We start from the raw sequence: 12,999 nt of genomic DNA on the forward strand, positions 1-12,999 counted from the left end.
ATTTGAGCCAACTGATGACATATGCCGGGGAGCAAGATTCAAATACTCCACAGAATAACAGTTTTGCAGTTTCTTTTATGCACTTGAAATTAAGGAGAGAGCATAGGGAAGATAGAAGTAGGTGGCAGAAAGCAAAGCAGGGATTGGATTACAGGATAGTTAACAAGATTATGTGCTCTCTTCAGGGTGGTGAAGGCTTATGTCAAAGGCGTCTTAACCTAGATGCAAAGAAGCAGTGGACAGGACTAGCTGTAGGCAGATACGCCTTTTACTAAAGAAGTTGTGTGGTTGGGCATGTCCACCCACCATGACCTGATCAGTTAGAGATCTGTGATCAGATCACTCTGGGAAGTGACTTTCCACAGAACCCCCTTTTGTCTACAAGTGCATTTGAATGGCAAGTGCTATTCAGAGTCTGATGCGCAAACGCATACAAAGGTAAGAGTTAACACGTGTCCCTGTCAAAGTTAACTAGGCATCTTATATTTTTATCTGCTAAATTGGGCAACCCTACCTCAAACCCCCAAACACACCCTAACTCCATGGTAACTGAAGTAGGGACCAGGCCTGGCCAATAAAGTAATCCGTCCACTCCCTTAGTTAAGTAGGAAGCAACTTTCTTCAACTCCAACACACCTAATCTGATTCTTTTAAGGGCCACTCCCAAGGCTCTTATTCAACTGCCTGCTATGGATGTCTAGGCAGCAACTCAAGCCTGAGACTAAAGCAGAGTTCCCGGTCTTTTTTTGACCTGCTCCCACCACGGTCTTCCCTATTTCAGTGATCACACTGCGTTTTCTTCCAGCTGCTCTGAACGCTCTGAAATCATTGCTTACTCCTCTCTTTTCACCTGTTATCTTGTCTGTCAGTGAACCCTGTTAACCTTCTTTAAAATATATCTGGAATCTGATCACTCCCCACCACCTCATTGCCACCAAACCTGTCCAAGCCATGGTCATCTGGGCTGGATTATGGCAGCAGCTTCCTAAAGGGGTTCCCTGCTTCGGCCCTTGCCCCCTGCACTCTCTTCCCAAGAGAGAAGCTGAAATGATCCTTTTGGCACAGAAGTCATTTCGATCTCTCCTCTGCTCAAAATCTTTTAAAGGCTCTCTATTTTTTTTTTCAGAAAAAAAAACCCCAAAAAACAATATTCTCACCTTCACCCCAATGCCTATACAGTCATCCCCATGTCCCATTTAGTTTTATATATATATATTTAAAGTATATTTTATTGATTATGCTATTACAATTGTCCCATTTTTTCTTCCATTTACACCCCTCTGCCCAGTACTCCCATTCTCTCCAGCATTCCCTCTCCTGCCCCTAGTCCACATCCATGGGTCATACATATAAGTTCTTGGCTTCTCCATTTCCTATACTATTCTTAACCACCCCCTGTCTATTTTGTACCTACCAATTACACTTCTTATTCCCTGTACCTTTTCCCCCATTCTCCCTCCCTATTCCCACTGATAACCCTCTGTGTGATCTCCATTTCTTTATTTTAAATTTTAATATATTTTATTGATTGTTATTATAGTTGTCCTATTTTTTTCTCCCCTTTATCTTCTTTCTCCCTGTACCACCCCTCCCATCATCATTCCCCCACCTTAGTTCATGTTCAGGGTCATACATACAAGTTTTTTGGCTTTTGTAATAACTGGCTATTGGTTTTTGCAAATATATTTCTCTCTTCTCCCTACTTTGATCCTTTCCTCTTTTCAGACAAAATTCCTTTGCTCCTAGAGCTTATATTTATTCTAGTGTACAGATAAATCAAGCAGGCAGGGCAGGCAAACAGTAGCAGGGCAGAGTGGAGTTGCAATGGTAAATGTGAAGTTCTGGAAAGTTCTTATGGAGTGGGCAACATTTGAGCAGAGGCTTGGAGGACATGAGGGAGAAAGCTGTGAGGGTAACTGGAGGAAGATTTTTCTAGGTTGAAGGGGCAGCTAGTGCAAAGGAATTAAGGTGACAGCATGCTTGAGGAAAATGCAAAGTAAGTAAAGGGGAGGGTAGAAGATGGGGGTCCATTAGCTGGACTTTGCATTTTTCTTGGAGTGAAATGGGGGGGGGGTTGGAGAGTTTTGAGCAGAGGCATGTCCTCATCTGATAGTTTCAAGTGGATTATCAAGAGGCTGAAATGAGAACAGATTGCTATTCATAGGAATGGCCTGAATGGATGAATATTTTGCAAAGATGGCTCTGGCTGTAAAGAACAGATTGTAAAGGAGGCAAGGCTGAAAGCAGAGATGACAGTTAAAAGGCCCGCACAGCTGTCCCAGTGAGAAAAGTCACTCAGCACATTCTCCTAAACTCCACCCACTCCATCCTTTCAGAATCACTTGGGTATTGGCCGGGCATGAGACATCCCCTGCAAACCCACGGGCCTCTCACACTTGCTCCTCTTACTTGTCAGGAAGTGCATGGAAAAAAGTCTCCAGTGTATAGCTTATATTAAAATGAAAGATACCAACAAGTCAGCACACGATTGAGAAAGAGAGAATATGTCAGTTGTCCATGTCCCACTGAGATCATTTCTAACAAAACCAAATCACTCAGCCCCTTTACCACATCAGAAACTCAAGCAACAGGACACCTTTCTTCCTTCTTCCAGAGGGCTCTTTGTTCAGCCCACACTGGCAGGCTCTGACTTTAAAACAAGACAGAAAAGTAAGCCAAGTCATCATGCACTTCATAGTAAGGAGTTTTTCTCACCTGTTACTCCAAACACTGCAATTACTTTCTTGCTGGTCGTGTTACTGGACAAAGAAATAGTGAAGTAGCCGAATTTTCCTGAGATTAGTGACAGCAGCTGTTATAGTTTCTCTTCAAGCATGGGAGTTATAAGCCACACCCCTCCTTTGCATAATTTTTTGCCCCTCCTTTGTATAATTTTTGTTGTTACCAGCTAGCACTCACTATGACGCTGCAATTTTCCAAACAGGATTCATTTGTTCCCTCACTCATGAGTTCAGCAAATGTATATTGAGTGCCTTTGGTGTATCAGGTATTGCACTAGAGGCCCTGGTGGTCCAGATCTTGTAAGGGAGATAAACTAGTAAATAAACATACAGTAGAGAGGAATGGCAGAGGGGACATAGGTTATGGAGGAACGACACCAAACCCAGACTGGAGGTGTTAGGGAAGGTTTTTCATAGAAGGGGATGCTGGAGCTGGCCTAAAGACCCTCTGAGAGACCGCCCAGGCAGGAAGAACCACACATAGCCAAGTTCAACAGCATGGCAATTCTGATACAGGGTTCCCCGATGGCTGCAACAACATTACATGAGTAGTAAGAAGACTGGGAAGGATGTGGGAGCCAGAACACAAAGGGTCTGTTGGGCATGGCAATGAGCTTGGATTCATTCTGATAGCCACAGCAGGTTATATGTGGTTCTCTGGCAGCAGAGTGGAGGCTGAGTCGAAACAAGACCATACTGGAGACTAAAGAAATGATACAGGTAAGAAATAACAAAGGTTAGAACAGAGCAGTGTTTGGGGTTGAATTGTGCCCCTTCCCCAAATTCGTATGTTGAAATCCTAATTTCCAATACAGTAGAGTGTGACCTCATTTGGAGATAGGGTCTTCACAGAGGTAATCAAGTTAAAGTGAGATCGTTAGAGTGGGCTTAATCCAATATGACCGGTGTCCTTATAAAAGGAGAAAATTTGAACTCTGAGATATTTTTCCGAGGGAGAAATTTCAACCCTCGGAAGGAAGCAACCCTACCAGCATCCTGGTTTTGGACTTCTGGCCTCACAGGACTGTGAGACAATAAATTTTGTTGTTTCATCAAGCCACTGTGTGGTATTTTGTTATGGGAGCCCTAGTAAACCAACATAGGCAGTGACAATGAGGGTAAAGTGAAAGATGTTTAGGAAGCATACTGATCCAATCCTTGAATGGATGTGGCAAAAGGGAAAGCAAGGGAGAGAAAGGACCAAAATAACTGCCAGCTGGATAGGTGATGGAGGAGCAGGAGCGGAGCTCAGGGGGCGAGATCAGAGGCGAACCTCCTGGGTTTGAGGTCACAGCTCATTGAGTGATTGAGAGATGAGAAAGTAAGAAAAGCACGTATAGATGTCTTCTTTAAGGAGCCTTGCTGTAAAGGAAGGGAGAGCGAACTATGGTTACAAAATGAAATGGAATCCTATTTCACAAGGAAAGACTTGAACATGTTTGTGGGTGAAAAGTGGCTCTCTCCATGCCTTACACTCTGTTTATTTTTCTTCGTAACACTTATGACTTGACATATTACAGGTGATTTCTTTGCTCATATGTTTATTTCCACCCCCACCCCCAACTACGTTGTGTACTCCATGAGGGCAGTGACTTTGTTTTATTCACTGTGCATGTGCAGATCCAGAGACTACAGCTATATCTGGCTCATAGTAGGTCACAGTATTTGTTGAATGAATGTAACTCCAGTTTCTAAGGAAGCTGGAAGGCATGGACTGTGCAGCACAAGTGAAGAGATGCTGAAAACAGCAGCTATCTCAGGGATACCTGGAACCCTCTGCCAAAGTTATGAAGACATATCAAAAATGGGGCAAATCATGACTCTGCAGCCTGTCTGTCCCTTGCCTTTCCCTCCACTCCCCTGCTCATATAGCTTCTCCCTCCTGATTATCCTTGCACAAGGAAGCAATTCTCCTAACTCCCTCCCTCTACAGTGTAACCTGTAATGAAACAGAGAGGGAGGCTCTGGAGTTGTTACAGATTGGAAGAGCTGGTCGTGCACACCTGTGCATTTCTTAGGGACAAAGGCAAAGAGACTGAGCTGGAAAAGCTAAATCCATAGGGTCCAGTAAGTGGAAAACTGTTCTCATTTCTATGATAAAGATATTAGTGGAATAAAGTCAGCTATGTAATAAGAAAGACATGTAGTGTGCCTGCTACCCTAAACTACACATGATATTACTCTTGCCATATGGAGAATTCTCAGTAACATTCCCAGCAAACATGCAAAAGAAACAAAGACTAATATTCAAGTAGTTTACCCATAGATTATTAATGTGGAAAAGAACTAGAGACAACCTAAATCTTAAATAAATGATGGCACAGCCATAAGACAGAATGGTATATCTCCATTAAAAATTACATTTTGTGAACCCTGGCTGGTGTAGCTCAGTGGATTGAGTACAGGCCTGCGAACCAGAGTATCACGGTTCAATTCCCAGTCAGGGCACATGCCTGAGTTACAGCCAGTTCCCAGCAGGGGCCACACAAGAAGCAACCATACATTGATATTTCTCTCCCTCTCTCCTTCCCTTCCCCTCTAAAAACAAATGAATAAAATCTTTTAAAAAATTACATTTTGTAAGAATTTTCATAAAATGGGAAAATGCTCACAATATAAAGGTATATGAAATCAACAGAATAGAGAACTGCATATATAGTGTGATTTCAGTTTGTAAAGAAAAAAATCACACACACACATGCATATGCATATATAGACTAAGACCAGTTGAGTGATTTTATGCAATATGTTGGTGGTAGAACCAAAGGATGGCATGACATGGCATTATTGTTCTATACTTTGATTATAGCATGACATTATGACATGTCCATCATCCTATGAGCTGACTGAAAAAAATTAAAAGCCTACAAGGACATACCCGCACTATTAATGTTAGCCTGGGCTTGACACAACCCAAATGTCCATCAAGAGTAGAATGAATAAAGTGTGGCATATTCATACAACGACGTACCACACAACAAGAAGACTGAATAAACCAAGTTCAACATGCAATGACCTGAGAAACCTCACAAATAAAATGTTGAGCAAAAGAGTAAAGGAATGCCTAGCATATGATTCAGTTTCTGTAACGTTCAAAAACAGGAAAAACTAATGTATGGTGATAGACATGAGAAGTGGTTACTTTTGGGGGCAGTGATTGGAAGGAGCTTAAGGGGGCTTCTGTGGGGGCTGCCACAGGGCTGAAATATTCTACTTCTTGATCTGGGTGTTGATCGTCCCTGTGAGTTCATTCTGTGAAAATTTATCAAGCTGTACAGTTAAGATCTGTGCAATTTTCTCTATTATATTTCATTTAAAAGTTTACTTTAAAAACTAATCTTTAGGGGGAAAAAACAAGTGTCTGAACAGGAAAAGCTAAAATGGGCAGGTACAAGCCTGTAAACATTTACACAGGATGGAAGCAAAAACTTCAGCTTTCTAACTAGGCAAGTCCCTACCAGGGCAAGTAGGAACATGGTAACTGTTCAATAATTTCTCGATATTATTACAGTAAAATTTAAGCTAAATTATTGGTGTTCTGAAAAGGGAAAGATTATTTGTCACTTGCAGAGAGGTTGGACAAAGGAACAAAATCAAGAAAGACCAGGAATTCAAGCTTAAATAAGAATTAAAATTTGCCCTGGCTCATGTAGCTCAGTGAATTGAGTATCGGCCTGTGAACCAAAGGGTTGCCAGTTTAATTCCTAGTTGGGGACATGCCTGGGTTGCAGGCCAGGTCAGGCCCCAAGAAGGGACAGATGTGAAGGGACCAAACATTCATGCTTCTCTCCCTCTCTATCTCCTCGGAAGAGGAGATATCTCCTTCCTTTTCCCTCTAAAAATAAATTAATTAATTTTTTAAAAATTAAAATTTTAGAGCTGGATGAGGAAGATATTTCTAGTAAAGGTAAAAGCTTTACAAGCCCATGACTATTTTAAACTTTATAAGGTTTAGATGAAGCTCTTTGGTTTTGTTTTGTTTCTCATATTGTAATAGATTTTATTTCTTTATCAAATAATACATTCCCATGGTAAGAATTGGGAAAATTCAGTTAAGTGTGAAGAACTAGGAACCTTCTTCTCATACTACCACTACTCTGAGGGAACCACACTTAGCATATTTGGTTTCATATATTATGTTTTATTGATTATGCCATTACATTTCTCCCATTTCCCCCACTTCATTCCCCTCCACCTTGCACACCTTCCCCCCTATTCCCCCCCTTTAGCTCATGTCCATGTGTCACAAGTTTTTTAGATTCTGTATTTCCCATACTATTCTTCCCCTCCCCGTCTATTTTCTATCTACCATCTATGCTACTTATTCTCTGTACCGTCTCTCTCCTTCTCCTCCTCCCACTCCCCTGTTGCTAACCCCCCATGTGATCTCCATTTCTATGGTTCTGCTCCTGATCTAGCTGTCTGCTTAGTTTGCTTTTGTTTTTGGTGTGGTTGTTAATAACTGTGAGTTTGTTGTCCTTTCACTGTTCATACTTTCATCTTCTTTTTCTTAGATAAGTCCCTTTAACATTTCATATAATAGGGCTTGGTGATGATGAACTCCTTGAATTTGACCTTATCTGAGAAGCACTTTATCTGCCCTTCCATTCTCAATGAAAGCTTTGCTGGATAAAGCAATCTTGGATGTAGGTCCTTGCTTTTCATGACTTGGAATACTTCTTTCCAGCCCCTTCTTGCCTGTAAGATCTCTTTTGAGAAATCAGTTGACAGTCTGATGGGAATTTCTTTGTGGGTGACTATCCCCTTATCTCTTGCTGCTTCTCTCCATTTTAATCTTGGCTAATGTAATTATGATGTGCCTTGGTGTGTTCCTTCTTGGGGACTCTCTGAGTTTCCTGGACTTTCTGGAAGTCTATTTCCTTTGCCAGACTGGGGAAGTTCTCCTTTATTATTTGTTCAAATAAGTTTCCCACTTGTTGCTGTTCCTCTTCCCCTCCTGGTACCCCTTGTCTTGAATTGTGCATCTGAGAGGTTCACTATTTCCTGGTCACTTAGAGTTATTGGCTCTGGGGCTTTGAGTTCTTCTTGAGCCATATTTTGGTCTGTTCGTGCCTGTTACGTATGAGGAGCAGAGCCCTAGGTGTTCACCAGGGCTGGGCGACCCAGTCACTGGGTTGTGACGCTGTATGTGGGGGCAGGGCCAAAGGAATACAATGGCGGGCACCCTTTGCTTCCTCCCGCTGCCACTGCGGGCCGCTGGATTCGTCCCCCTGCGCGTGAATGGGCCTCGAGATTTGTCCCACTGCTTGAGAATGTGCGATTACGTTCAGCCGCTGCTGGGTTCGTTGCTGGGGGCTGCAAGGTCTGTCTCCCTGCTCACTCCCATCATCCCGAGCCCTCACTGGGTCCGCCCGACGCTACCCCAGATGTCTGGGCGCCTGGGGTCGGGGGATCTTTCCTGCTCCACCCTGCTCTGCTGCCAGCTCCGCCCCTCTTACCTGTCCAGTAGAACGGTTCGTTGTTGTTGGACTTCTGTATAGTTCAATTTTCTGTTCTTTGGCTGCGTCTTTGTTCTCCAAACCTTTATTTATTCAAACTTGGTTGTGGGAGAAGGCATGGTGTTTCCACCTACACCTCCATTTTGGCAGAAGTCTTCCCATTTCTTTAAATCTACAGATTCCTCCCTCTACTTCATATCAAGAAATAACAAAAGAAAAATTGGAAAGAGACAAAACTATCATTATTTGCAAATGAATGTTAACACCTATCTAGAAACAGCAATAGCACCTAGATAAAAACTATTAGAACTAATAAGTTCAGTAAGTCTTCTGCATATAAAATCAACATACAAAAAAATAGCATTTCTCACACCATTAATAACCAACTAAAAATATAAGTTAAAATAAAATACTATTGATAATTACCAAAATAAGTGAAGTATTTGGGCATTTATGTCTTGTGAAAAAAAATTTATGAAGAATATAGAAGGTGAGTTCAATAAATGCAGAGCAGTACTCTTGGAATGAAAGACAATATTATAACGATGTCAATTCCCTCTGAGTTAACCAATAAATCTGATGCAATCAAAAATCAAAATTTCAGCCCTGGCTAGTATAGCTCAGTGGATTGAGTGTGGGCCTGTGAACCACACAATTGTGTTTCCATTCCCAGTCAGGGCACATGCCTGGGTTGCAGGCCAGTTCCCAGTTCCCGGCAGGGGACACACTCCTGGTAGAGGACACACGAGAGGCAACCATACATTGATATTTCTCTCCCTCTCTCCTTCCCCTCTAAAGATAAATAAATAAAATCTTTAAAAAAATCAAAATGTCACATGGATTTTTTGAGAATTCAATAAACATCTCTATAATTTATTTAGAGAATAAAGATTTACAAATAACTAAGTCAATCTTTTTTTTAAGTATAAAGAGGATATCTCAGTCAGAATTAAACCAAAAAAAGAAGAACCAGTAGGAGATATATATAAAGAAATTTATTGCAAGAATTTTGCTCATATGATCATGGGGGCAGCCTAGGCGAGCCTGAAATCAGAGGGCAGGCCATCACAAAAAGCAAGCGGGAACTTGCAGGCACAGCCTGAAACTGCAGTCCACAGAAAAATTTTCTTCTTCAAGGAAACCTCAGCTCTGCTTCCAAGGCCTTTAAACGGATTGTATCAGGCCTACTCAGTTTATCTCAGATCATTTTCCTTACAAAGCCAACAGACTAAAGGAATTTAATCACATCTACAAAATGCCCGTACAACACCTGGGTCAGCTTTGATTCAACAACCAGCCAGTTCACATTTCAAAATCACAAAGGGGGACTTGTCCTACCAGTTTTAAAGACTTGCTCTAAAGCCTTGTTAATAATTTCTTTTAAAAAAGTGATGCAGACACCAGCCCAGTGTCCACGTCATCACGGATGAAATGAGACATTCACACAGACTACTGAGTCCAATGAAGGAAAAGGGACAGCATGGCTTTTCTCTCAAGGGAAGCAAAAGCCACCCCCTTGCTGTGACTGGCCTTTATTGAGTATCTTGGCCCATTATATGATGGTCCTCATTTACTATGCACAGGTTGCTTTAGGTGGTTACCTTTGACAGAAAACAAGGGAGCCAATGCCACTAATCACATCACAGAAGAGGGATATTTGTAAATGAAAAGGCAAAAGTGGTTGAACCAGTTACACTGGTCCTTGGAAAATTTAGCATGGTTTTTAGGAAGTTACTTTGCAGTAAATGTTTGCCACTGGGGACTGGGCCCTTGTCACGCAGAACGATCTCCTACATCTCCCCCGTTGTTTTTATTTAGAACCGCTATAGATCCCACAAAGCTTGCTACTTGCTGGTGTCTCACATGACCCAGGGAAAATAATTTGCAAATGTATCAAAGTACACAGGGCATTATTATAATCAGTAAGCAACCTACATTCTCAGATTAAGCCCATTGATCACTGTCAGGCAGTAATGATCAAATAGACAACATTCAAAGAGGGCCTATTTTGAGTCAGGGTCAGATAGCTAAATGGTCATAAAATTTTGGGAAAACAAACTCATTTCAGGCTTGGATCTTTATTATTTAAATTGAGGGTACTAGCAAAGTAGGTTTCATAGGATTTTATTCATTCTCTTTTAGGCCTGATTGCCCCGGGGGAACCTACCCTTTCCAGCACATGGCCACACACACCTTGGGCATTGTTTCAGGCTTAGATTGAGCAGGAAGCAAGACAGCCAAGAGATTAGGAGACTTCTTGCAGACAGAAAGAGAACTCAGGCTATGTCAGAACCGAGGGTCAAGGGCCCATTACTCTCTTTTTCTACAGCCCTCAAGTCCTTCCCTGAGGCCTCCAGGTGACCATGCCTGTCTTAGGTCGATCCTCCCTTGAGGGATCTTACCCATCACTGGCTAACCATGACCAAGCATTGGGGACCAGGCAGTGTAGGGAACTGGTTTGTTTTGGTCTGGCAAATGTGACTCAGCTCTAGATGGAAAACCTACAGAAGCCAAGTGGTGGGCAGGAGCCAGACCTTCAAACCGAGTTTTCCCATGGGAATCAGGCCTAGAAAATGCATACAGATTGTTACAGCTTGCTCTTGCTAAAACTCCATTACCCCAGTCTAAGACAACAAATGTGTATTGTCTATCTTCAAGGTAACTTCCAAAGCCTGTACAAACTTTCCCAAAGACAGAGCTAATCAGCTCATCACCATCCCCCTCTGCATGTTATTTTCATTTCCTTCATCATACTTAAAATGTAGATGATAATATTCTATGTGATAGGTAACAAATCTTTCTCTGATGTAAGACCCAAGGGAAACAATAAAAGCCTGTCTAGGCAAGGGTCAGAGTGCTCTCCCCTTGAGAGAGTAGCTGTGCTGTTCCCCTTTTCTCCACAGGATTGTTGTCGCCAGTGCTTTGATTCTCCTTATCAGCCACAACAGGCGGACTCTGCTGGCCGAAGTCCACCACAAGGCAGGGTGAACTAAAGTGAGCAGAGGCGGTGTTCCTGCCAGGAAGATAAGCTTTGTCTCCTCAGTGGCTCAGGTCCTCATGGCAAAACGGACCCAGATGAAGCAGGTCCCTTGGGCTCTTACTCAGCCTTAGCCATGGGGGGATTACAGCTTCTGAAACAAGGCAGGGTGGTTCCCAACATCTAATCTTTCCCCTTTTTCTACTGTAAATGCAATTGTAGCTGTTAAGCCTGTAAAACCTACTATTTGCTGTTCCCCAATGCAATCTCAAGAAAACAACCTTTATATATATTATAAAGCACAAATAAGGATTAAGACAAAGGGGCATCCAAGGGCTGCAAGGACCCAAACCCATAAACTCAATCCACTGAAACAGTTTTTAGGGTTCAACCATTGAACACTACAGGGCACCAAGGGGTTGTTGCCCTCTGCAGGATGCGCTTGGGCCTCAGCCCCTGTCATTGTGGCAGGCCCCATCCTCCTCCGCTGGCAGACCCAGACCCGTGAGTGATGGTGTGAATGTCCGTTTTCCTTCTGCTTGTTCAGGGTCAGCTGGGCCATCTGGTCTGTCAGTCGATTGGTTCTCAGCTTCAGGTAGCAGAGCTTGGTGTCTGTCCTGCTCATGATAAGGCTTTACTCGTTTGTCTGGTAGCCAGACAGGACCTGTAGGGATGTTAACACAAGCATACCCTCTTCCCCAAGTTAAGAGGCCTACAGGGCCTTGCTAAGAGCCATCTCCCAGCGAATCTCTATATAAAACCTGAGGATCAGATGACTTTGGTTCCTTCTTCTGAAAATGTTTCTTAATTGGAGTACAAAGTGACTCATCACAATTTAGAAAATTATAGGTAAACAGTACTAACATAATCAAATTTGGGGGGAAAAGACTCGTGACTCCCCCTTTTTCTGTTTCTTAATAAGATTTCTAAAAGTACAATGAGCCTGTTCTACAATTGTCTGACTAGTTGGATTGTAAGATATTCCTGCTTTATGTTGGATATTCCAACACTGAAGAAAAACCTGAGTAGAATGGGCAAAGTATTCAGGGCCATTATCAGTTTTAATTTGCTGAGGCCGTCCTAAATGACTAAAGGCCTCAAGCCAATGGGTTTGTATATTTTTAGCAGATTCTCCTGTTAAAGCAGATGCATGTAAAGTGCCAGAATAAGTATCAATAGAAATGTGAACATATCTGAATTTTCCAAATGGAGCGTAATGAGTGACATCTGTTTGCCAAATTATTTGAGAACGTAGTTCTTGAGGATTAACTCCTGTAAATGGGGGTGCCTTGCCAAAGGCTTGGAAAGACAGCTCCCTGCTGTTTCTGCAAGCTGCAATGAGTTTAAGCAGCAAGTTAACCGCCCTGTTGTTCTCAGGACCTGGTAGCTCCTAGGTTCAGAGTTTTCAAGAAAAGTGGGAAAGATGCGGGGGGAGGTGTTCTGAAAAAATATGTTTTAGACAAAAACGGTTGCGTGCCAAGGGCCTTTTGTGACTCGATTGACTAACCATTCCTTCTGGGAGAATAGCCAGTTCTTCCCCAAAGAAACGATCAGTGTTTACAGGTACTGAATTTAAAAAAATGGTACTTTGTCTTCTGTGGAGAAGGGCTAGTTCTCCCTGGGAGGCAGTATACCTATATTTCATTTTTATAATAAAGGTCACGGCTCTGGCATAAATAAGGAGGATTCTTAATATTTCTTTAACACGTCACATCCCCCATCCCACTTATAGCATGCTTTAGATTGACAAATTTATGAACACATTCACAACTTCCAGAAACAGTTTTTTCTATACTGGCAAATACATTTACTTTTTTAAAAT

The 12,999-nt window shown here is 42.3% G+C and overlaps 1 protein-coding gene across 1 annotated transcript in view; it reads right to left on the minus strand.

The window, feature by feature from the left end:
* LOC119004267 (nmrA-like family domain-containing protein 1) overlaps positions 1 to 11,802 on the minus strand; it is a 29,795-nt gene extending 17,993 nt beyond the window's left edge. Inside the window, 2 exon segments of the mRNA XM_037071049.1 lie at positions 2,716 to 2,793; positions 11,604 to 11,802. Coding sequence (XP_036926944.1) covers positions 2,716 to 2,793; positions 11,604 to 11,802 — 277 coding nt within the window.
* Between the last annotated feature and the right edge of the window lie 1,197 nt (positions 11,803 to 12,999).

This window comes from Sturnira hondurensis, unplaced genomic scaffold, assembly GCF_014824575.4.
Source record: "Sturnira hondurensis isolate 20B ecotype Veracruz unplaced genomic scaffold, ASM1482457v3 Scaffold0019216, whole genome shotgun sequence".
In the NCBI taxonomy this organism is placed as follows: Eukaryota; Metazoa; Chordata; class Mammalia; order Chiroptera; family Phyllostomidae; genus Sturnira; species Sturnira hondurensis.